Source organism: Lycorma delicatula, chromosome 9 (assembly GCF_047948215.1).
Source record: "Lycorma delicatula isolate Av1 chromosome 9, ASM4794821v1, whole genome shotgun sequence".
Lineage (NCBI taxonomy): Eukaryota > Metazoa > Arthropoda > Insecta > Hemiptera > Fulgoridae > Lycorma > Lycorma delicatula.
Window position 1 is genome coordinate 71,652,208 of NC_134463.1, and position 23,443 is coordinate 71,675,650.

General features: G+C 31.4%; 1 protein-coding gene across 1 annotated transcript in view; it reads left to right on the forward strand.

Moving 5' to 3' along the window:
- Cubn (Cubilin) overlaps window positions 1-23,443 on the forward strand; it is a 134,887-nt gene that overhangs the window by 90,427 nt on the left and 21,017 nt on the right. Inside the window, exons 28-30 of the mRNA XM_075376127.1 lie at window positions 5,455-5,623; window positions 15,818-16,002; window positions 21,442-21,610. Of these exons, the coding sequence (XP_075232242.1) occupies window positions 5,455-5,623; window positions 15,818-16,002; window positions 21,442-21,610 (523 nt within the window). The remainder of the gene's footprint in view (window positions 1-5,454; window positions 5,624-15,817; window positions 16,003-21,441; window positions 21,611-23,443) is intronic.

The window sequence follows — 23,443 nt, forward strand, 5'->3', positions numbered from 1 at the left end:
GGTCTTATAATTTACTGCTGTGATTTTTTTTTTATTTGGGCATGCAATACCTGTAACTTTTGTTAGAAGACTCCTATTAAAACTGTCTTCAATTGCCTTAGTCATTGTATGTACGAGGTTTGATAAAAAAAAGTACGCAGAATTTTAGTTTTTCTCAAAAAATCTTTATACGTTCATCAACATTGATTTTGTCACCTTCAAATTACTCCTTTTCAGATATAATATATTTTTGCCAGTGTTGTAATCCAATCTTCAGAGCACCTCTGGAATACAATTTCTGGTATGTTGTTTAACTTGTTTAACCTCAGCGATCCCATCTTTATCTCTTCAGTGTTGACAAAATGTTGTCTTTCATGGTTCTTTTCAGCTTGGGGAATAGGAAGAAGCCACAGTGGGCCATGTCTGGCAAATACAAATGCTCATACATACATGTGTTTGAAGTTTAATAGTCCCTTTTGACTGGAAAAACTCATCTTGATGAAATTTTATATAGAGACTTGTGTATATGGAGCAGTTTGTTGGTAAAATTTGCAGTTTCTAAAATTTCATCAAATCATAGTTTTCTCATCATTGTGTTTTTTGTTGCAAAATAAAGGTAACAAGGATTATTCACATTTTAAATAAAATTAATGTAAAATAAAACAAACTTTCAAACAAACAATTAAAAGGGTAAATGTAATATGTAGGAGAGGTAATAACCCCAACAGGGCTAGAAAAAGAAAGAATAAAATATAAAGGACAAAAAAAGGGAACCTGTACATGCTTATATGATTCAGAAATACTACAAATATTCTCTAGCAAAACCATAAGCTGAGTTGAAATATAGAATCCTTAGAAAACTGTATGGCTCGAAATATAAAGATGAAATGTTCAAACTATGAACAGCAGAAGAATTATATCAATAAATATTAAAACAACGAAGAGGAAAAGAAAACTAAAATTGTATGGGCATCTGTATAGAATGAACACTAACACACTGACAAATAACATTTTTAATTTTATTAATGAAAAAAAGACAAAAACAGATTGGTACTAACAGAATGAAAAAGACATTGAAAAACTGGATAAGATAAACAACACATATGAAGGAGATACATTTAGGAAATTGGCTGATAAATCTAAGTATCAAGAAAAAATAAAACCTAAAAGAAATCTCAAGTGGACCAAAGAAAGAAGAAAAAAGAAATTGGGGTAATGAGGAAGTTTTTGGAAAAGAAACAAGCTGAATTATATAAATGTAGCTCAAAGATGGCCTGAACGAACAAAAAAAAAAACACAATTTCAATTGTTTTCAAAATTAAAACTGTACATTTCAACTTTTTGAGAAAGGCATGAAACAGTTAAAAAATATTCATTCAAATCTGTTATCAATATTCTTTTTTTATCATTTTATAATTAAATTGTATCACTGTGATAGAAAATAAGTATTTTTAATAACAAAAGTAAATGAATAAACAAATATATAGCGGTGTTGTTTTTGGACAAAAATTCACTAACAAGCAATGAAATATTTGTTTATATATATATGTGCAGTATATATTAAAAATATATACATACATTAAGGATGAGTGTATCAATACAACAAAACAAAAATTGTGACAATTGGACCAATACAGCTTTTTTTTCTTTTTTGTTAGCAAGGTGGTGGAACCCCATTTATGAGCGCCTTGGGAGTGTCAGACTTGCTAACAGGTTCTGCAAGGTGTTATTAAGTGGTATGTGTACCTGCGCACTACCAACTAAACCTCCACCCCAGCCTGGAGACCACTCATCCTGGAAACTGCTAAAGTGACATTATTTCAGGATGGAGCTAAAACACCCACACATACAATTAGATACCCTAACAATAAAGTAGCACCAAACATGCACACACCTGAAGAACAACGCATCACAAGAACACACGAAACAACTGCAGGCACAATGCTCACAAATAGGCACAACAAAACCTGCACACCAGCTCCAACATGCTCCACACCATGTAACAGCCATCAACACACACACATCACACAAAACACAAATCAACACAAATCAAGAACACAACACAGCCAATACACACACACACACACACACACACACACACACACACACACACACACACACACACACACACACACACACACACACACACACACACACACACACACACACACACACACACACACACACACACACACACCTACACATACAGATACACATACACAAAACTTATAGACAAGCACACCCAACAAAAAGTACACAAAATAGCACTTAACAATACGGCTTCTGACATTCTCTGAAGCAATGAGCATACTATCAGGCACCAAAACGGAGTGTCTACAGCTTCATCATGCCAAGGCGACCTCCACATGTTTGGGACACCTAAGCACTCAGCCACAGGCCTGTCCGGCCCGGCACCATCCGGCATCACCTTCTTGCATGAGACTTCTCAGCTGCATGTAGCTTTCCCATAACTTTTCTAGCAAAGTCCTCAATAGCTTTCCGGTCTTCCTTACCCTTCATCAGGATCTGTTCGAGTTTCATCCAGAGTAAACATGTGCCAGCGGCCCAGTTGTTTAGCACTTACCTTCGTTCTTCCTCAAAGCATGGGCAGCAAAATCAGATCTGCTCTGGAGTGTCACCTCGCACTCAGGACACAGGTTACAAGAATCCAGTCCAAACCTATAAAGGTAAGATATGAAGCCACCATGGCCCGGCAGGAATTGAGTAAGGCTACATCCCAGCAAGCCATGCAACCTTCCACACCAACTCCTCAAATCTCCTATAATTTGATGAATCTGTCGGCCCTTAATGCTGCGGACCGCAGCAGATGGAGAGATGGGACCCATTTCTCCTGCCGAACTTATACAGCCTGGGAAATTAAAAAATTCCGTGCATTTTTTGATCAAACCTCATACATCTTCCCAATTACAGTACATGCAAACTTTTCACTGGTTGCATGTCTATGCATAACCAAAGAGGTACGTGTAATCTAAGGACATACCTGTAAGACTTGTCTCCAAATGTAGTGCTGTACAGTCATATATTACTACCTCCAGTGTCTTTGGTATGATTTGCTGGTAGGCTTTGTTGCAAATGCAATTTGTCAATTAGCTTATTGGAACAATTATATTTGAGGTAGGTAGACCATAGGTCATTTCATTTGGTTTTGTAGTGTTTCTTCCATACTACAGCATCTAAGTATTTACATCATCTATACTAAAGAATGGCTTTCTACTTTTTCTTTCGCAATTGTTTGAATATCAAACTACTATATAAATAATGGAGTCGTTCAAGGTGATATTTATCACTGTAAGTTCATGAGTAACATCTTTACAGTTAGGGAGGATATTAAGGATCTGGACTTAGTTGAAAGGAGATCACCCACTTTCTCGGGTGATAATGGTGTTTACACCTCATCTGTTTTTACAGTTGGCAGGCTGTACTCTATATTTATGCTTGGTATACCCAGAAACCTTACTTTTATAGCTTTTTTTATCTTGAAAAGGATTGAAAGCCAGGATTAACCCAATAGGAACTTGTCATTTCATTCACTGTCCAGATATTGAGTTTTTGTGTTTTCCACGGCAGTTTTCATCAGGCAACACCAAGGATGCACCGTCTCACCATTTAGTCCTTGGAAACATCCTCACTGCAAATAAACATCTTCTTTGTGAAGTAGCTAGCTTGGTCAGGTCTATACCTACACTATAAGTAATAGAGAATAAGAATACAAGGATATAAGAAAAAGGAATGGACAGTGAGAAAGAATAACTTTCTTGTCAGAATAGGCTAGAGTAGTTAACCTTTTTACCAAGGACCCTGCCTCCCGTAGTCCATTGAGAATTATGATGTCTGGTATTAATTAGACAAATCATTCACGCTTGTTTAATTTTTCTAAACAAATTCTAACTGAAAAAAAGTATCACAAATGTAACATTGAGGATGTTATTATTTTTGTTTGTTTTTAATGCCTGTTAATTTATGATTTAGGCGTGATTTTTATCTTACCTCAGTAGATCTAATACAGTATGGATAATTTCAGAAAACCTCAGGATACCAGCTTTACAAAATATAATTGAACAACTATATTATACCATTCCACTGAACACCATGGTGGAGTGGTAGTGTCTCAGCCTTTTTTCTGGAGGTCCACGATTTGATCCCAGTTAGGATTGCATTTTTCATATGCTATAAAATTTCCAGTTTATTTCCCATGTATAAGCATCGAGCTACTGTGGTGAATTAATCATAAAAAAAAATCACCCAACCATTTACTGATTATTGCTACCTAGCAGAGGTTTAAGGACACAGTGTTTTAAGAATATTGTTTAAAAAATTGATGTACTTAGCTAGGGTTGTCTATAGTACTGTGAATATTTTTTAACAACTTTTAATAGAGTTTCACATAGATAATTGGTTAATTTTTGTAGTCGTTATTTGTATAATTTTATATTGACCTTCAACATATTAGAATTAAATTAGATGTTATAACTTAGATAAATATTATAATTTATCATTAAGAATATACAAAGAAAAATAATTTAGTGATATTTGGTTATTTTAATCTAATATTTTAGAAAGTCTATCAGTGAAACACTCCACTATTGGACTATTTATGTGATAGCAGTTAGTGTATAATTTATGAACTTTATTTATATTTTTTATTCACTTAAGTAACTTGAAGGTCACATAGATTTTTATTTTCTAAAATACATTTCAAAACTCATGCATGGTTTTATTGTTAGTTAACAAGCTTTTGTAAAAGTTAACTGTTGAAAATACCCATCTGTTAAGGATATTATCAGATTAAAAAAAAAAAATAAGAAAAACTAATATATATATGTTAGCCAGTCAGGGCACACTTAGCTCATCCAGCTGCAGCCAGGGGGCAGAGCCCTTGGATCCTTAATGCTTTCATTATCATCATCGTTGTTAGATATTCATTAAAGAAAAAAAATTAGTTTTTTTATTTCATTAGAAAATTTGTTTTTCTTTTCATTTCTTTCTTTTCTTTTCATTATAGTTTTTTTTCTTTAATGAATATCTTCCCTTTTTTTCTTTAATGTCTTAACCCTGAAGAAGGTTAGGCCTTAAAATCTTCCCTGGGATAACACAAACGTATCCAGAAAATTTTTTGAAAGCAGTCAGCAGCAGTTGGTTGGTTCTCTTGTGATGCTGTTACAAAAAATAAATAACTTTAGAATTTATATATTAGGTATATATGAACAATATAATGGAAAAATGAAAAAACAATTTTCATTAAATGCTGATTGCACATATATGAGATGACAGAACTAACTTACAGTAAATCATAACACATGATTATTAGGGGAAAAAAATTATAAAGTATATCTGTAAGCTAGTTGTATCAGTAAAAAATGTGTAATTTATTTATTCCTAAAGGTCTAGCTGACTCATAAAGCATATGAGTAAGTTTTCTTTTAACATAATTTTTTTAAATAATTTTTTTTTAAGGTTTCTGAATATTTTGAGGATAATCCACAGAGCAGTGTGTTAGGACGTTTTTGCTCAGCTTTATTACCAAATTCTCCTATTAGTTCTTCTGCTGATAAGTTGACGATACAGTTTTTTTCTGATGATTATGGTAACAGCAAAGGTTTCAGGCTTGAATGGATCGTTCATGGTCAGTTTATAAATAATTTTATTTATTTAACTTTTTATTGCGGAAAAAAAAATTATGCACATTTACTACAGTTTTATCCATTATGGTCGGATGTAAGCTTTTTCATGTACAAATTAACATATTGTTTTTAAGTTATGTTTTACATTTGAGTCAATTAGATTTATACTGTGTTCGCTTTTCATTTTATTATTAAAAACAACTTATGAGGAATGTAAGAGTTTACATTGAGTATTTATACAAGTACCATAATAAAAAGTACTCTGCAGTTTACTAATTTTATCTGAATTTTAATTATTAACAATGATAAAATACTATTCAGAGAATCAGTTTTTAATAGCCTTTGTAGTAGAGCACTAATTAAAAAAAAAATGTTCACTTATGATGGATGTGTTTTTTATAATTTGGTGATTGTGTTAGACTGGTTGGACAAAGGTAGAAAGAGGAAAACTATATTGGAATACTATATATACTCATATATATTACAATCCAACCAGTGATGTATTTGGATTGTTTTGTGTAGTTTCAAAATTGAAGAGAATTGTAAGTGCTTGACTATCACTTGCTCTTTCTCATTTTTGCCAAGTAGTTAGGAATTATTTGAATATAAGATTAATGAATAAATCATCTTCTGGCCTTACATCATTTGATCTAACGCTAATGGTCTACTATCTGTGGGGATCATATGACATTAATAATACAAACAAAAGGTAAAAGATAACCAGAAAAAAGGTAAAAGGTAAATGACAAGAATTTCAACATATTTGAAATTACATGAAACAATCCTTATATACTAAGAAGGAATTTTAAAGAGTTATCCAAGGAATTTTAAATTGAGGGAAATATTTGTAAGTGATGAAACAGCACAGTTTGAATAATTATTACCATAGTAAGTTTGTAATACATTTTTATTTATTTACTTTTAGTTATTGATCTTGTCTCTAAATATTTTCCAATATGAAATGATTATTGTTTTAAAATAATGTACTATTTTATAATACATATTTTTTTACCACAATTCAGTAAGTGTAAGGCAGGTAAGTCAAGGAAAAAGGTCAGATTATGCATATATAATTGTAGTAATAATAATTTTTTAAAAAGTGCTTGTAGATCTAAGAAAAGGTGAGAAGAGTTATAATTAATATATCATTTCTTCATTAAGAGTGTTTGTAAAAGAACCTTCCAAGTTTCAAATGCTATTAAAAAGATGATTTCTGCAGAATATCAATTACTATATATGAATATACAGCATGGAAGGTTGCATCTTAAATTTTTTTTTTTTTGTTGAGTTTATTCGATTTTTATGTTAGCTCTGCATGTGGTCTTTGTAGAGATCCAACTAGTATTAAGTTTTTAATCAACCAACTGCCTGAATGATATTCAATACTAGTGGCCAAGTGGTAGTGTCTCATATCTTCTTCTATAAGGCCTTAGATTTGAATCCCAGTAAAGTTTGGCATATGTTATGTAACATAAAATCCACAATTGATCTTTTTACAGATTATTAATTAACTTTTATGAAAGGTACACAGTTAAATATATTTATTCGGCACTAATCTTTACTTTTTGATTATTTTCATAAAGTAGTACTAGTATTTTTTATAATATATCTATGTATTAACATAGAACTCTAACAACTTATATTTTTTATTCTGTAATTTGTACTTTATGATGTTGCTTTGATGAAGATTTTTCATAGTTTCTCTTGATACTTCCAATAAATTCTGGAGCAGTTTCCTTTTGTTATTAATGAAATAGAGCATACCTACCATTGCTGATGTGATCCATTATAGTGAATAATTATGTTGTGATCTAAATAAAATATTTATTTATTTATATTTTTATGTTGCTTCATCTAGCACTCACCATTCTTCTAATCTATGTAGTGTTTTTAAAAATTAACAACTTGCTTTCAAATTATAAGGAGATTATACTGGTTGATAAAAAAAAGACTACAAAACTTTAAAACATAAAAATCTATTTAGATAACTTACAAATCCAGTAGAGGTCTCATTTGATAGCAAAACACATCAAATTTTGTCTTATAGTTCATTAGTACTGAATTTCGCCACTGGTATTGCTAAAAATGGGTACATTTACTAGTACCCATTTAAATCATCATAACACACTGCATATTTGCAGTGCGTTATGATTAAATGATTTGCAGTCAGCAACTGCTGTTACATGTAATTTTGGTAGACAAAAAGTAGGGAACCTCCTAGTAGGCATACAATATACTCTGGCACCAAACCTTTGTTGGGACAGGTAATTCTGTTAAATACAAAATCACCAGGACGCCCATGCATTCTTGAAGCTGCTGTGGAACAACTCAAAGAAGCTTTGCACGTAGTACAGATGATGGCAGTGCTGCTTGGGTGCATTTTTATGTGGAAAAGATAGATAGAATTGCAGACAATGACACAATTTTAGACAATGTAATTTTTAATGATGAATCAACGTTTCACATCAGTCTTCAGTCATTTGACTGTTTTGATGCAGCTCTCCAAGATTCCCTATCTAATGCTAGTCATTTCATTTCAGTATACCCCCTACATCCTACATCCCTAACAATTTGTTTTACATATTCCAAACTTTGCCTGTCTGCACAATTTTTTCCTTCTACCTGACCCTCTAATATTAAAGCGACTATTCCAGGATGCCTTAAGATGTGGTCTATAAGTCTGACTCTTCTTTTAACTATATTTTTCCAAATGCTTCTTTCTTCATCGATTTGCTGCAACACCTCTTCATCTGTCACTTTATCCAACCATCTGATTTTGAACATTCTGCTATAGCACCACATTTCAAAAGCTTCTAATCTTTTCTTCTCAGGTACTCCGATAGTCTAAGTTTAACTTCTATATAAAGCAGTGCTCCAAACATGTACTTTCAAAAATCTTTTCCTGACATTTAAATTAATCTTTGATGTAAACAAATTATATTTCTGACTGAAAGCTCTTTTCGCCTGTGCTATTTGTCATTTTATATCGCTCCTACTTTGTCCATCTTTAGTAATTCTACTTCCCAAATACCAAAATTCTTCTACCTCCATAATCTTTTCTCTTCCTATTTTCACATTCCGTGGTCCATCTTCATTATTCTACTACATTTCATTACTTTAATTTTGTTCTTGTTTATTTTCATGCAGTAGTTCTTGCGTAGGACTTCATCCACGCCATTCATTGTTTCTTCTAAATCCTTTTTACTCTCAGCTAGAATTACTATATCATCAGCAAATCGTAGCATCTTTATCTTTTCACCTTGTACTGTTCTAAATCATTCTTTATCATCATTAACTGCTAGTTCTATGTAAAGATTAAAAAGTAACGGGGATAGAGAACATCCTTGTCGGACTCCCTTTCTTATTACGGCTTCTTTCTTGTTCTTCAATTATTATTGGTGCAGTTTGGTTGCTGTAAATGTTAGAAATTGTTCTTCTATCTCTGTATTTGTATCCTAATTTTTTTTAAATTCTGAATATTTTATTCCAGTCTACGTTATCAAATGCCTTTTCTAGGTCTATAAATACCAAATATGTTGGTTTGTTTTTTTTAAATCTTCGTTCTATTATTAATCTTGAGCGCTAAAAGTGCTTCCCTTGTCCCTATACTTTTCCTGAAACCAAATTGGTCTTCTCGTAATACTTCTTCCATTCTCCTCTCATTTCTTTTGTACAGGATTCTAGTTAAGATTTTTGATGCATGGCTAGTTAAGCTAATTGCTCTATATTCTTCACATTTATCTGCTCCTGCTTTCTTTGTTGTCATAACTATAACACTCTTTTTGAAGTTTGATGGCACTTCCCCTTTTTCATAAATATATATCAATCACTTCCTCACCTGCATGCCGCGTTAATTCTACAGGTACTCCGTCTATTCCAGGAGCCTTTCTGCCATTCAACTCTTTTAATGCTCTCTTAAATTCAGATCTCAGTATTGTTTCTCCCCTTTCATCCTCTTCGACTTCCTCTTCTTCCTCTATAACACCATTTTCTAATTCATTTCCTCCATATAACTCTTCAATATATTCCACCCACCTATCAACTTTGCCTTTCATTTTATAAATAGTTGTACCATCTTTGATTAACACATTATTAGATTTTAAATTATGTACCCGAAAATTTTCCTTAACTTTCCTGTATGCTCCATCTATTTTACCAATGTTCATTTCTCTTTCCACTTCTGAACACTTTTCTTAATTTTCTATGGTTCCTTTTACTTTCTTCATCACTGGCATTCTTATATTTTCTACGTTTATCTATCAGCTGCAATGTATTCTCTGAAATCCAAGGTTTTCTACCAGTTCTCTTTGTTTCGTCTAAGTTCACTTCTGCTGATTTAAGAATTTCCTTTTTATCATTTTCCCATTCTTCTTCTACATTTTCTACTTTATCATTTTTACTCAGACCTCTTGCAATGTTCTCTTCAAAAATCTTCTTTACCACCTCTTCATCAAACTTCTCGAAATTCCACCGATTCATGTGACACCTTTTCTTCAGGTTTTTAAACCCCAATCTACAGTTCATTATCACTAAATTATGGTCGCTATCAATATCTGATTCAGGGTAATTTTTGCAGTCGACGAGTTGATTTCTAAATCTTTGCTTAACCATGATATAATCTATCTGATACCTTGCAGTATTGCCTGGCTTTTTCCATGTGTATATTCTTATATTATGATTTTTAAACTGGGTGTTGGCAATTACTAAATTATACTTCGTGCAAAACTCTATAAATCATTCCTCTTTCATTCCTTTTGCCCAGCCTGTATTCACCCACTATATTTCCTTCCTTGCCTTTTCCAATGCTTGCATTCCAATCTCCAAGTGTTATTAAATTTTCATCTCCTTTTAAGTGTTTATTTGCTTTATCAATTTCTTCATATACACGCTCTGCCTTATCATCATCATGGGTGCTTGTAGGCATATAGACGTTAACAATCATTGTTAGTTCATTTTGATTTTATCCTTATTACAATGATTATATCGCTATGCATTTTGAAATACTCTACTCTCTTCCCCATCTTCTTGTTCATTGTGAAACCCACTCCTGCCTGCCCATTATTTGAAGCTAAGTTAATTATTATAAAATCACCTGACCAAAAGTAGTTTTCCTCTTTCCACCAACCTCGCTAATTCCTACTACATCTACATTTATCCTATCCATTTCCCTTTTAAATTTTGTAATCTACCAACCTTTTTTAGACTTCTAACATTCCATGCTCCAACTCATAGAATGATACATTTTAATTTTCTGGTGACCCCTTCCTTAGTAGTCCCTACCCGGAGATCTGAATGGGAGACTAGTATAGCTCCATATTTTACCAAGGAAAGCACCTCCAACATTGCTATATGAAAATGCAGAGAGCTACGTTTTCTTGGGAAAAAAACCAGCTGTAGTTTTCTATTGCTTTCAGCTGCACAGTACTCAGAGGACTGAGTGATGTTGATATGGCCGTTTAAGTCGTCCTGTCTTACACCCTTAACAACTACTGAAAGAGTTGCTGCCCTATTTCAGTAATCATTCCTTAGTCTGGTTCTCAGCAGATACCTCTCTGATATGGTTGGACCTTTGGTCCAGGCTACTCTGTATAATTGAGCACTCAAGCTCCCTCACCAATGGCAAGGTCTCATGATTCATAGAGGGAGAGTAAGAAGGTAAACACCCATAACTGCCGAATATGAGGTAGCGAAAACCCACATGAAACTTTGCAGCTTATTCATGATATCCCTAAGATCAATCAATGTTTTTTGTGCTGTAAGCAAACAATGACTGTATGGCCTGTTATTCTTCCATAAATGGTATTGTTTATCTGGACATGCTTCAAAATTTTCTTATTACTCAGTTAGACAATGATTACCAAAATGGATGTCATTACTATCAGCGAGACAGGGCACCACCTCACTACCTCCTAGAAGTTTGAGATCTTCTTGACAGTTAATTTCCAGGTTGATGATTTGGCCTACCTCGTTTCCCAGATTTGACCCTGCTAGATTTTTTCTTGTGGGGTTTCCTTTCACCACAAGATCGGATTATGTACCACTTGTTGATCTTGTTGAGCTAAGACTTCAAATTAACACTGCAGCGGCAGAGGTAATGCCCGGCTTGCTGGCTAGAGTCTGAAATGAAATTGAATTTAGGTGGGATGTATGTCTTATTATATGTCATATATGGAAGCCATATCAAACGAAAGTGAATGTTGTGTGACAAATGTGATGTGTTTTTCTATGAAATGGGACCTCAGTTGAATCTGTAAGTTATTTCAATAAATTTTTAAGTGCTTTTAAAGTTGTGAAGTTCTTTTTGAATCACCCAGTACTTCTAGATGATCTTCTCAGATATATTTATGCAGCATTTCTTCAGTGGATATCTGAAGGTATGGTTGTGAAGTGGGGTATTGTTGTTAATGCTACATCTCTTAAAGTACTTAAGGAAATCCTGTAATATGTGGTCAAATAATATATTTAATCTTTTCTATATCTTATTTTTGTCAAATACACTGAGTAAACAATTTCATGCTTTTTCAAGTTAGTTGAGATCTTGGTTCTTCTGTGTTGTGTGTAAAATTTTAATGTTGAAGTTAATATTTTTCTTCTCAGATCGTAATTGTAAAGATTAAAAATGTTGATTATGTCTTGTGCACAATGTTTATATATGTTCTTTATACCTGTGGTTGTGAATTTGCATGTAGTCTACTTGATATAATATTTGGTACAAATATTATAGTTTTGGGTTGTTGTGTTAGTCAGTGAATGTTTTGCTAGTAGATATGTAATATTGTGCATTTTGATTGTGATTCTAAGATTTATGCAGTAACCTTCTTTCTTAATAATGTTGGCAGTTTTGTGTGGATATTGGTGGGTAAATATTAGCTTTGGATATTTTTTCAGTTGATGTTTTTACTAATGGCAAACATTAGTTCGATCAACCAAAATACTCATAAAATTGCTAAAATTTCAGGAGAGAAGATTACTGTGTCACTTTTTACACCTAAAAGAAAGTAAAAAAGATTGTACAGCATATTAACAAAATGCATACTGATGAAGACAGTAATCCAGGAGTGTACAAATTAAAGTGCATGATTACACTAATTACTTAGTGTATCTTCACGTGCACGCAAAGGTATTAACTATACAATGCTAATTTTTCATATTATCATACAAAAACAAATCTCACATTCTGAAACTATATGATATATATATAAATACAATGAATCTGACAAAAATAACAGACACCAAATAGAACACAGATCAAATGTATTATTGAAGCACATTATAAAGGGTTTCACAACAATTTCATGATGCTTTACAAGTGCAGCTTGTAACTCCACTAGCAAAGGAGTTTTATAAGTAGCTTTGTAGGGACCATTTGGAATTATAATTTCTGTGTAATTTAAAGATGTGATTTTTACTAATTTGTAATGAATAAATATATATTACATATATAAAAACGTGCAAATATATACAGGAGGGTCCATCATGAAGTTCTCCTGGGACTTTCATAACCTATTCTACTTGTGAAAATAAAGGAAAAACTACAAATAAATATCTACTAAAATGCTTCGTTTGTGAGTTACAGCTAGTGAAAGATTTTTCTCAGCTTTCAGCTACCCTGGTTGAATGAGGTTGTACTGAAATCTTTAGAACGTTAATTAAGGGGCAGAATTAGTGATTTCTTATAGTTTCTGATATGAAAAATCAAATAAAATAGATCGAGAACTATATGTGTAGTTTTTTTAGAAATCTGGGATTAAAACCAGTAAATTGGGATAAAAAATCCCTGTTTTTTATGTTTGACATACAATAACTTTGTTAAATTGGTAATAAATATATAAAACTTAAAAAAAAACTAATAGAATTTTTAATTTTGTACAAAATGGTGATAGATAAGTTGAAGTAAACAAAGAAAAGTTAGAAAGATTTGAATTTTATTTATAAACAGTTCATTAGTTCATTTGTCAGAAAAGTACTTATTTAATGTAAATAAAAACCAATTTATTTTTTGGCGATATGAAAAATTTACTGTTAAAAGTTGCCATTAAAAGATTAAAGGAAAAAATTGAAAATTACACAACATTTGTAAAGTAAAAATAAATAAATAAAAATTGCTTAGATAATAATCTTTTATTAATGACAGAACTACAATAAATTATTAGAAAAATTATTATTTCAAAATTGGCAATAAAGAAATCTGCAGCTGATCAACAATGTGTATTACTGTATTAGATTTTAAACTTTCTGCTAGATATTTTAAGTATGTTGGGTTCTGTGAACTGTTCTGTTGTTAGTGAAGGTTTTCTGTGAATTTTAGTTTCAACATGATTGGTTTGTCATTGAAGTAATGCCATACTTATTTTCAACAGAGGAATACACTGATATGGTATTCATTTTGGGAGTGTAATGATAATAATACAGCTGTACCAGCAGAATATGAAATGTATTTTCTGTATCACAGGATTCTAGATGCCAAAACAATTAATGTGACCTTCCTCAGTATTGGGAAACAGGTTCACTATCTAGTATTCATACCAGCTATGAACAATCTGTCCAACATGAAATTGTTGTCAATGCAGCCTGGGCATCAGTGCACATCTTTTTAAGCGGATCGGAGTTTCACTTTCAAGGTTTGTTGGACATTTAAAACAACCTCAAAGCATCTACACCCAGGAGACAGTTTGCTTTGCTTGGAGTTCTGCAATTGGTGGAATACAAATTGACAACTCTATAAAAATATGTTTTGTTTACCGACGAGGCAAATTTCACTCGAGGGGGCATCAACAACTTACGCATTGATCATACATGGACAGAAATAAATCCTCATAAAATGGCAGAAGGCACCAATTTAGGCTTTAAATTAAAATTTTTAACACCAATTTAGCGTCAATGTATGCTGTGAACTTCTTCCCAATCAGCTACTTGGACTGTTCATTTTACCTGTCCGCTTGAATGCTGAGGTCTACTTGCACTTTCTTCAAGAAGAATTGCCGCAGCTGCTTGAAGATGTTCCTCTAACACTGAGATGCAAAGTGTACTTCCAGCACATTGGCATGCTTCCCCACTTCTCTTGTGCTGTTTCTACTTATTTAAATCATCCTTTTCCTGAGAAATGGATCGGTCACACAGGTCCACCATATTCCTGGCCTAATAATCACCTGATCACAAGATCATATGATCTATCACCTTTAGATTTTTGCATCTGGGGATGGATGAAAAATATTGTATACAAAACAAAAATAAATTCTGGAGAGGAATTAATTGTCTATATTATGAATGCAGTTTCGCAACTTAAGGACAGCTCAGAAGAACTAGAAAGAGCAACAAAACCAGTACAAAAGCATACCAGGTAAGGTTTTGAATACGCCGAGTTCATTTTTGAACATTTATTATAAAATGGTACGTACAATGTACTTTGGTGTAGTTTACTGTTTCTAAATAAAATTTGAATTTGTCTAACTTTTCTTTGTGTTATTCACCTCATCTTTAAACCATTTTGTTCAGGATTAAAATCTCTACAAGTTTTGTTTATAAATTTTATGTGTTTTTTGCCCATTTAACAAAGTAATTGCACATCAAACATAAATAAATGGTTTTTTACTCCAATTTATTTGTTTTTACCCCAGATTTCTAAAAAAAACTGTAGGTACTTTTCTGGGACATATTCTATTCAATTTTAAGGTCAAAAACCATAAGAAATCTTATTTAATGTACTAAAATTTTCAGTTCGACCACATTTCACCAGGGTAGCTGAAATCCTAACAAGATTTCAGCCATAAACTCCTAATAAGATAGCTGTAACTTGCAAATGAAGCATTTTAGGATGGACATATAACATCATACAACCATATATGAATTCTAATCATATATACGTACATATATATATATATATATATATATATATATTATATATTTGTGTGTGGGTGTGTGCGTGTGCATGTTTTGCATTAATTATTTAATCAAATGTGTAAGTATTGTATAATTAATTCAACTATAAGTGTAAAAAAACCGAATGGTTGTATTTTTAAAACTACCCTTTTATATAAACTATATTTTATAGTTATATCAGCATTGATCTTCTAATTTCCAAGCAACATAAAAATCACTATAAAAATTAATTGTCTAAATATTTATTCTTTTAAATTACTAATTAACTGATTAAAATTTTGATTCCTGTAATTACTGATTTTGTATCTAATGCATAGGCTGTGGTGGTATTCTTTCTGGAACTTCATTCGGGCATTTTCAGTCTCCCAACTATCCTAATCCGTACCCACATTCAACCATATGTGAATGGTATATATCTGTACCACTAGGACACAGTGTTATGATTACAATCGTTGATTTCAATTTGGAACAGAGCTATGATTGCTGGGCTGATAGGTTGGAGGTAAGTGTATCATATATTTATTTATTTTAATGAGAAAGTTAGATGAAATGAAATTGGAATGACATTAAGTGCATTTGATTGAAATGTGCCTCATTTTTCTTGTCCATTGATTGATACAAATCAGAATTAAACAGGAATAAACTATATTCATGACAAAAATTATAGATAATTTTATTTTAAATCTGTAAAATAAAAGAGAATCAATTTTTAGAGAAGAAAAATGATCAACTTAAGTCAGATTATAACTTAATCTACATGTTACAAAGCCTCTTTCTATATAAAGGAATATTTATAAATCATTTATTATTAGTTTATTTAATATTTTTGCACATAAAACTTAATTTAAATTATATCTGTATGTGTTCCTCCATTGTCTGCACACAGTTTTATCAGTTGCCAAGTATATTTAGATATTCAATTCTATCTTGAAGGATCAAAGTCATGAAAGCAGTCTTTGACAAATTTCATTTCATTGGTATTCCGTAGTTGCAAATGGGAAATTTTTTTCTTTTGATTTTGCCCCAGAGGAATTTGTTACAGGTTGTTAAGTCTGGTGGCAATCCACAGCTATTCAAAATGTTCATTTAAAATATTCCTTACCAAAATGAGCAGAATGAGCTGAAACTCCGTCTTGCTGTAAAAATGTCAATCAAGTATATACAAACTGATTAAAGCAATTTTCCAACAAGAAAGCTCATTAACATTAGTAGACTTAAAGGATTTACCTAAGATCTTTTTTCATTATTTAAGTGTTGAATGGGAAATATTTAGCTTTGAAGACCTTTACCTGGTCGATTTAAGAACAGATCATAAACAAGATTTCTTAACAATATCTGAGCTGTTCAATCAACTGGAAGGATGTCCCAAGCATTCCAAGTCTACGACTGACCTGAAAGTGGGAAAAGAGAAAGGATTTTTCCCAATTTTGGAATGTTAGTAATGATGGGATTTCCTTACCAAAATGCTGAACAAATTTGCCACATATTTTAATTTGTGTTATGTTCATGCACCAAACACTAGCAACAAGTTATTCTTCTGTTGAATACTCACTTGTGTCTGTCATTTTAACTTACCACTGCATAAATCAAGATTTACAATGAACACATGAAAATACATTCTAAGAAATCTGGTACTTTGTTGAGTAAATGGAAAGCAGCTGGATTAATCTTTACAGTTGCCTGATAATATACACTTACCAGTCTATGTTATCATGGTAGGGACCTTAAGGCAAAATCATTTTGATAAATTCTTTACTACAAAATCTCTTCACTTAAGATTGGACAGTGTAAATTTTGAGAAATTTTAGTGTTGTTGTTTCTGTATGAGTTGGTCTTCTGAATACTTCCCTTGCAATTTAATAAAAAGTTACACATTTTTCCATTACTTAAGTATGAATTGTATGATGTGTAGCAATATTTGACTACTGTAGATTTTTAATTTAAGATGTCATTTACTTTAATTACAACAGCATTCCTAACACTTAATGCTAGGTCATGAACAATGTTAACTTATGTATTTGATTTTTCATAGGATAGGCTCTTTTTCCTTCTTTCATCGGTCCAGTACTGCACTCTATTCTATCCATCCTGTGAAAGTTATTTTACCAAAGCAACAACTGATTTTGTGGAAATTTTGATTAAACATTTCTTGGAGAATCTATCCTTTTTATAATCAAGAGGCACAACAATTTCTTCTAAAAACCCATCTGAAGAGATGTGTTTCATTTTTTATTCCTTTTTATCATTTCCTATGTTTTTCCACTGCATACTGTCTAGTGATTGTGTTAAAATGAATTTCACAATCTGTACTCTCAGTGTTTTTATCTTTTAATCTGATTCCCTTTGCTCATTGGAGTATATTTTTCTGTTACATATTTCTCACAAAAAATATAAATATTTATATTATTTTTCATACTCTATTGTTTGCCCCTAAATCTGCAGATTTTTCACCTATGCTAGTGCTCTGATACTTGTTCTTTAATTTATTTTTAATTAAATTTCCTCAACGTCCTTGGTCAATTTCCTCATCATGATGTTAATATGATTTTTGTCATATTTTTTTCATTTTTATCATACTTGTCATTTTAGCAAATGAAAAAATCTGATGTGGACACATATGATTACCTATTAAATTACATTTACTAATTTAAAAAAAATGAAAGGTCATAATTTTATTTCATAAAAACTTCTGATATTTTTTCATATTTTTTATTGTTGTTATTATTGAATTTATTATTCATCATAAAAGTCTTTTTACAATGAAAGGTTGATAATTATTAATAAATCAATATATTTAAATTAAAAAAAAAAAGTTAAAAAAAAGGAGATTAAGTCTCAAACCAATGTATGTACCTTACCCTAAGATCTGAATATTTCATTAATTAGAATTTTATTTGGCTATAACTCTGGAACCAATGAAAATAAGTATTACTTATGATATATTGTTGAAAAGCTCTCAATGAGGGCTCATTACTGCAGTTAAGGAAAAGTCCAAAATCCAAAGTTTTTGGGATTTTTGGCTTTTTTGGACACTTTTGGTTTAGTCGATTGCAATCAAAAGGGGACGTGCACAACTAGATGTTACAACAATCCGAAATCCAAAATTTCAACATCCTATGGCTAATCGTTTTTGAGTTATGCGAGATACATACACACGTATGTATATACATACATATGTTTATACAGACGTCACCCTGAAACAGTCAAGATGGATTCAGGGATGATCAAATTGAATATTTCCGTTGAAATCTGGAAATCAAAATTTTTTGCAATCACGATACTTCCTTTATTTTGTACTAGGAAGTAATACGATATTCATCGTACTTGTTTGTCTATAAAAGGTGGTACTTGGGGGTGATTGCCATTCATATCAGTTTCCATCACAGTTTATTTATCCTTCTAAACATCATTAAAGTATAATTTAAACAGCTTTGCTGAAGAAGCCCTTTGGTCATCTTAAATGAATCAAGTAAATAATTTGTTTTCTTAAATAATGATTTATGTTCTTTTATGAAGCTGATGTACATATGTTCTTTTTATAAACTTTGTTCTGTTGTATGTGGAATATGTTTGCGCAGGAAAGATGTCATAAGCTTTTATAAAATTAATGAATATTAAATAGATTTCTAGATTCCTGCTTAATACTTTTCTCAGTGAAGTACCTAAAAAAGCATCTGTTATCCGTAATTTGTCCAGCAGTGAAATCACATTTTTGTCAACAATGTCTGTTTCTCATTCAGCCTATTTATTAAGCTCCTATACAATTTTCTTACTGTAATGATTACGCTTTTAGCCTTATTAAAATCTCTCCTCTTTTTTTCATTAGATGGGACAAAAGCTGTCTTCCATTCCTCAGAGATTTCCTCATCCACTATCAATACTTCTTGAAGATTTCAGCCATGATTTTTAAGTGAATTAAGATTTTTTATAATAATTCAGGTTCTGGAGACTTTTTTTTTTTATAAAACAGCTATTTCATTGGTCGCATTGCATGTACCATCTTGATGACTCTCCTCAGGAGTTTATTTCCTCATAAACTCTTTTTTGGTCTTGATAAAAAGGCACTGTAATGATTTTCCCATTTTATAAATTCAGTGTTCTGTCTCATGTTTATTGATACATATGTTTCACCATTTCCAACACCATATTAATAATAATAATCTGCTTTATTAAATTAAAAGTTAATAAATTACAAAAGAAATAGAAACAAGATAATTACAATATTGCACAAATTAATATCCAAACACAGGTGTTATTTAATTAAAAAGTAACTTTATTTAGAAAAAAAATCATACTTGCAGAATTTGTGAATAAATGCAATTAAATGCCCTTTTTTCTTAATAACTTCACATACATGATTTGGTATCAGTTCAAGAAGTGTACCAGACAGTTTTTTTATTTCTTCATGAAATCATACCGATATTGCTTTAAGTAAGGTTAGTTTTAATATTACAGACTAGGGAATTTTGTTATACAGGCCAGGGGAGCACTTTAATATTTTCCTCTTCAAAAACGTTTTTTCACTTTTTTGACAATATGTCAGATAACCCTTTCCTTCAGAGTCATGATATATCCATTACTTTTCAACATACCATAAACTGGAAGTAATGAACAAGGGTCTTCAAATGTGAATCAGCCCTAAAAATATTTTTTCTGAGGATGTTTAACTGATTTTTGGAAATGTATCGGTGATGAACTATCATCTGATGCTTTTCTAATATATGGAACCCTCTGCCCCTGAACATAAAAATGTTACTCCTCATAAAACATGGTATTTTTCCAGTCTTCTTTCAGTTAGCCTGTATTTTGGCACACAAGAACCTTTTTGCACATTGCTATTGTTGAAAGCTGCTTTTTAGCTGGCCGACTCGCTTTCCATCCAGCTAAAAAGAAGTCTGAAGTCTGCATCTAACAGTTATCACAAGTAATCTGTTCCACTGGATGCTAATTCTCGATTTAAGCCCACAGCAGATAATTTTGGATTTTCTTTTTCTTTTTCTGTCTAGCCTCTGGAACCACAGTAACGTATTATTTCAGAGGATGATATATATGAATGTAAATGAAGTGTAGTCTTGTACAGTCTCAGGTCGATCATTCTGGAGATGTATGGTTATGATAATTTTGGATCAAGTTTACTTTTTCTCACTAATAACAACTGATCCTGTGTTGGAGTATTTTTTCTTTTACCACCATATTTGCCTTTCCTTTGAGGTGAAAAAAAACAATTTTCTTTAAATAATTAAAAAAGCATTCACTGTCAATAGACCAACAACACACTCAGAAGCTATTTATAATTGTGTCATACTGATATTCTCAAAAAGAGAAACAATTTTCAAATGCTTTCTTGGAGTTATGTCCATTATTATATATTCAAGACAGAACAAAAAATATGAAAATATGATTATGTAATAAAAAAATGAAATTACTTTCACAAAACACCATTTATAACATGAAAATTGCTAAATAGCCAAAGAATAATAACCTCAGATTGCAGAAACAACTTAAAGAGTAGATGTGGTCAAGCAATGTAATCACAATATACAAATAGATAAAAAATTCCCTGTATTTGGATGAATTTGCACGCTACTGTTACTAAGTTAATCTGTACAATTAACAAAATAAAAATATAATTATAAAAAAAGCTCCTTGTTTTAACACAATTTGGGAAATTGACAAGTGAAGATAAGACTACAGTTACCTTCATCTGTTTTTGATTAGAACAATTTGAGCTAAAACAAACATGAATTAAACAAAAATCAATAATACTTGAGATTTTTGTAAGTTAATAACAACTAAAAGTTTGTTTACTTCTAACATATAGTGATGATTTTTATTCTGTTGCATCATTTTCTTACAGCAAGTGTGATATGTTTGTGTTATTCATCCACAAATTTGTGTTTTTGTTCATCTTTCTTAGTGCTTGTTAACATTTCTTTTATAGATATTTGGTGGTCCAGATGAAAATTCTCCTTCATTACAAAAATTATGTTCAAACCAAATGCAATCTGTAATTGTTACAAGTTCAAGCAATTATGCTTTTGCCAAATTTACTACAGATGGTAGCTATGCTGGTCCTGGCTTTAAAGCTACTTACGAAGCTGTTAAATCTCGTAAGTAATTATTACAACAACCATATTTTTAAATAATTGAATATTCTTATCCATGTGGGTAGGTGTGTGGATGTGCATGCGTGCATGCATGCATGCCAATACCAACATGTAAACCTAATAATGAAAATTATTTTAAATACAAAAATAATAATAATAGTAAAATAAACAATGTGTGTGGAATTTATAAAATTAAAGGTAATAATTGTGATGGTATTAATATAGAAAAATCTAATGTGGACACCACATGACTTTCTTTCATAAATTACATATACACATTCTTTGCTGCACTTCATTTAAACTTATTTCATTTGAAAGTAAGATATGATCTTCTAATATTTTAATAAAGTGGACAGTTACACAATGCTGAAAAATATTAGTTTTTATTTATATCAAGTACTTATACAATTATTAATTCAACAGTCTACATGAAATATTAGGATAGAGTATAAGTCCATTTATTACTTGTATTACTAGATTATTGTATTTATTACTATTTATTACTAGTATTATTCATTTCTTCATGAGTTGCTGATTAACAAAAGTTTTAGATTTCAAGTGGAAGATTTCAGTGGAAGACAATTTTCAAAATTGTCTTCCACTGTTTCATGATGATTTACTTCTGCCCATGTATACTGATTGTGTAAGTTATTGACACCATCTCGAATGAGATTTGGCTTGTCTGTACGTAAAACACACTTGTAGAGTTGTCGATTTGTATTCCACCAGTTGCAGAACTCCAAGCGAAGCAGACCGTCTCCTGGGTTTAGATGTTGCTGTTTTTGACAAGATAACGCTTGTTTTGTTAAAGTGTTATATAAACCGTTAAAAGAGAAACTTCGATTCACTTAGAAATATGTCAAATACTAATGCCTGGATTGCATCGATAATAATTTTATCAATAACAGTGTCGTGTTGAACAGATCGTTCGTAGGTGGTATGAATAATAGATAGTGAACCTGTTTCCTGAAGTTTGAGAAAAGTTGCATTAATTGTGTTTTGGGCTCTGGAATTCTGCGATCTGGAAAACGTATTTCATATTCTACTTTAGCAGCTGTAGCATTACCATTATACACACCCATAATACAATCCATATCAGCATATTCCTCTGTTGTAAATAAGTAAGGCATTACTTCAATTTCAAACCAGTCACATTCAAACTAAAATTCACAGAAAACCTTTGCTAATGACAACACATTTCACAGTACTTGATATACTTAAAGTATCTTAGAGAAAAATTAAAAAAAACTAATACAGTATTGTGCATTGTTGACCACTTTTAGAATACTCTTCTGCCAACTTTGAAATAATAATTTTTCAAATAATTTATTTCTGTCATTAATAAAAAATTATTATCTAAGTAATTTTTATTTATTTATAAAAAAACAGGGGTTTTTATCCCAATTTACTGGTTTTCACCCCATATTTCTAAAAAAAGAACTGTAAATATGGTTCTGGGACCTATTTTATTCAAGGTTATTGCGTGTAATATTTTCCATTATTTTCATGAGTAGAGTAGGTTATGAAAGTCCCTGGAGAACTTAGTGATACACTGTGTGTATATATATATATATATATATATAGTTAAATGAGCTTATGTAAAAAATATGTGGTTTGAAAATCTGTAAAACTACTAGATCAATTTCATTGAAATTTGGATATGCTGTTCTAGTGTATCTGAAGTTATGTATGAGGAAATTTGATGAAGATTGGTCAAGTCATTCTTCAGTTAACTCAATTTAAGTTTGATAATAGACACTGTGCGTTGGCATATTTTTCATATGCGCTTATGCAGTGAGTCACAGTGGTGAGTTAGTTTAAACTTGATGATTGTGT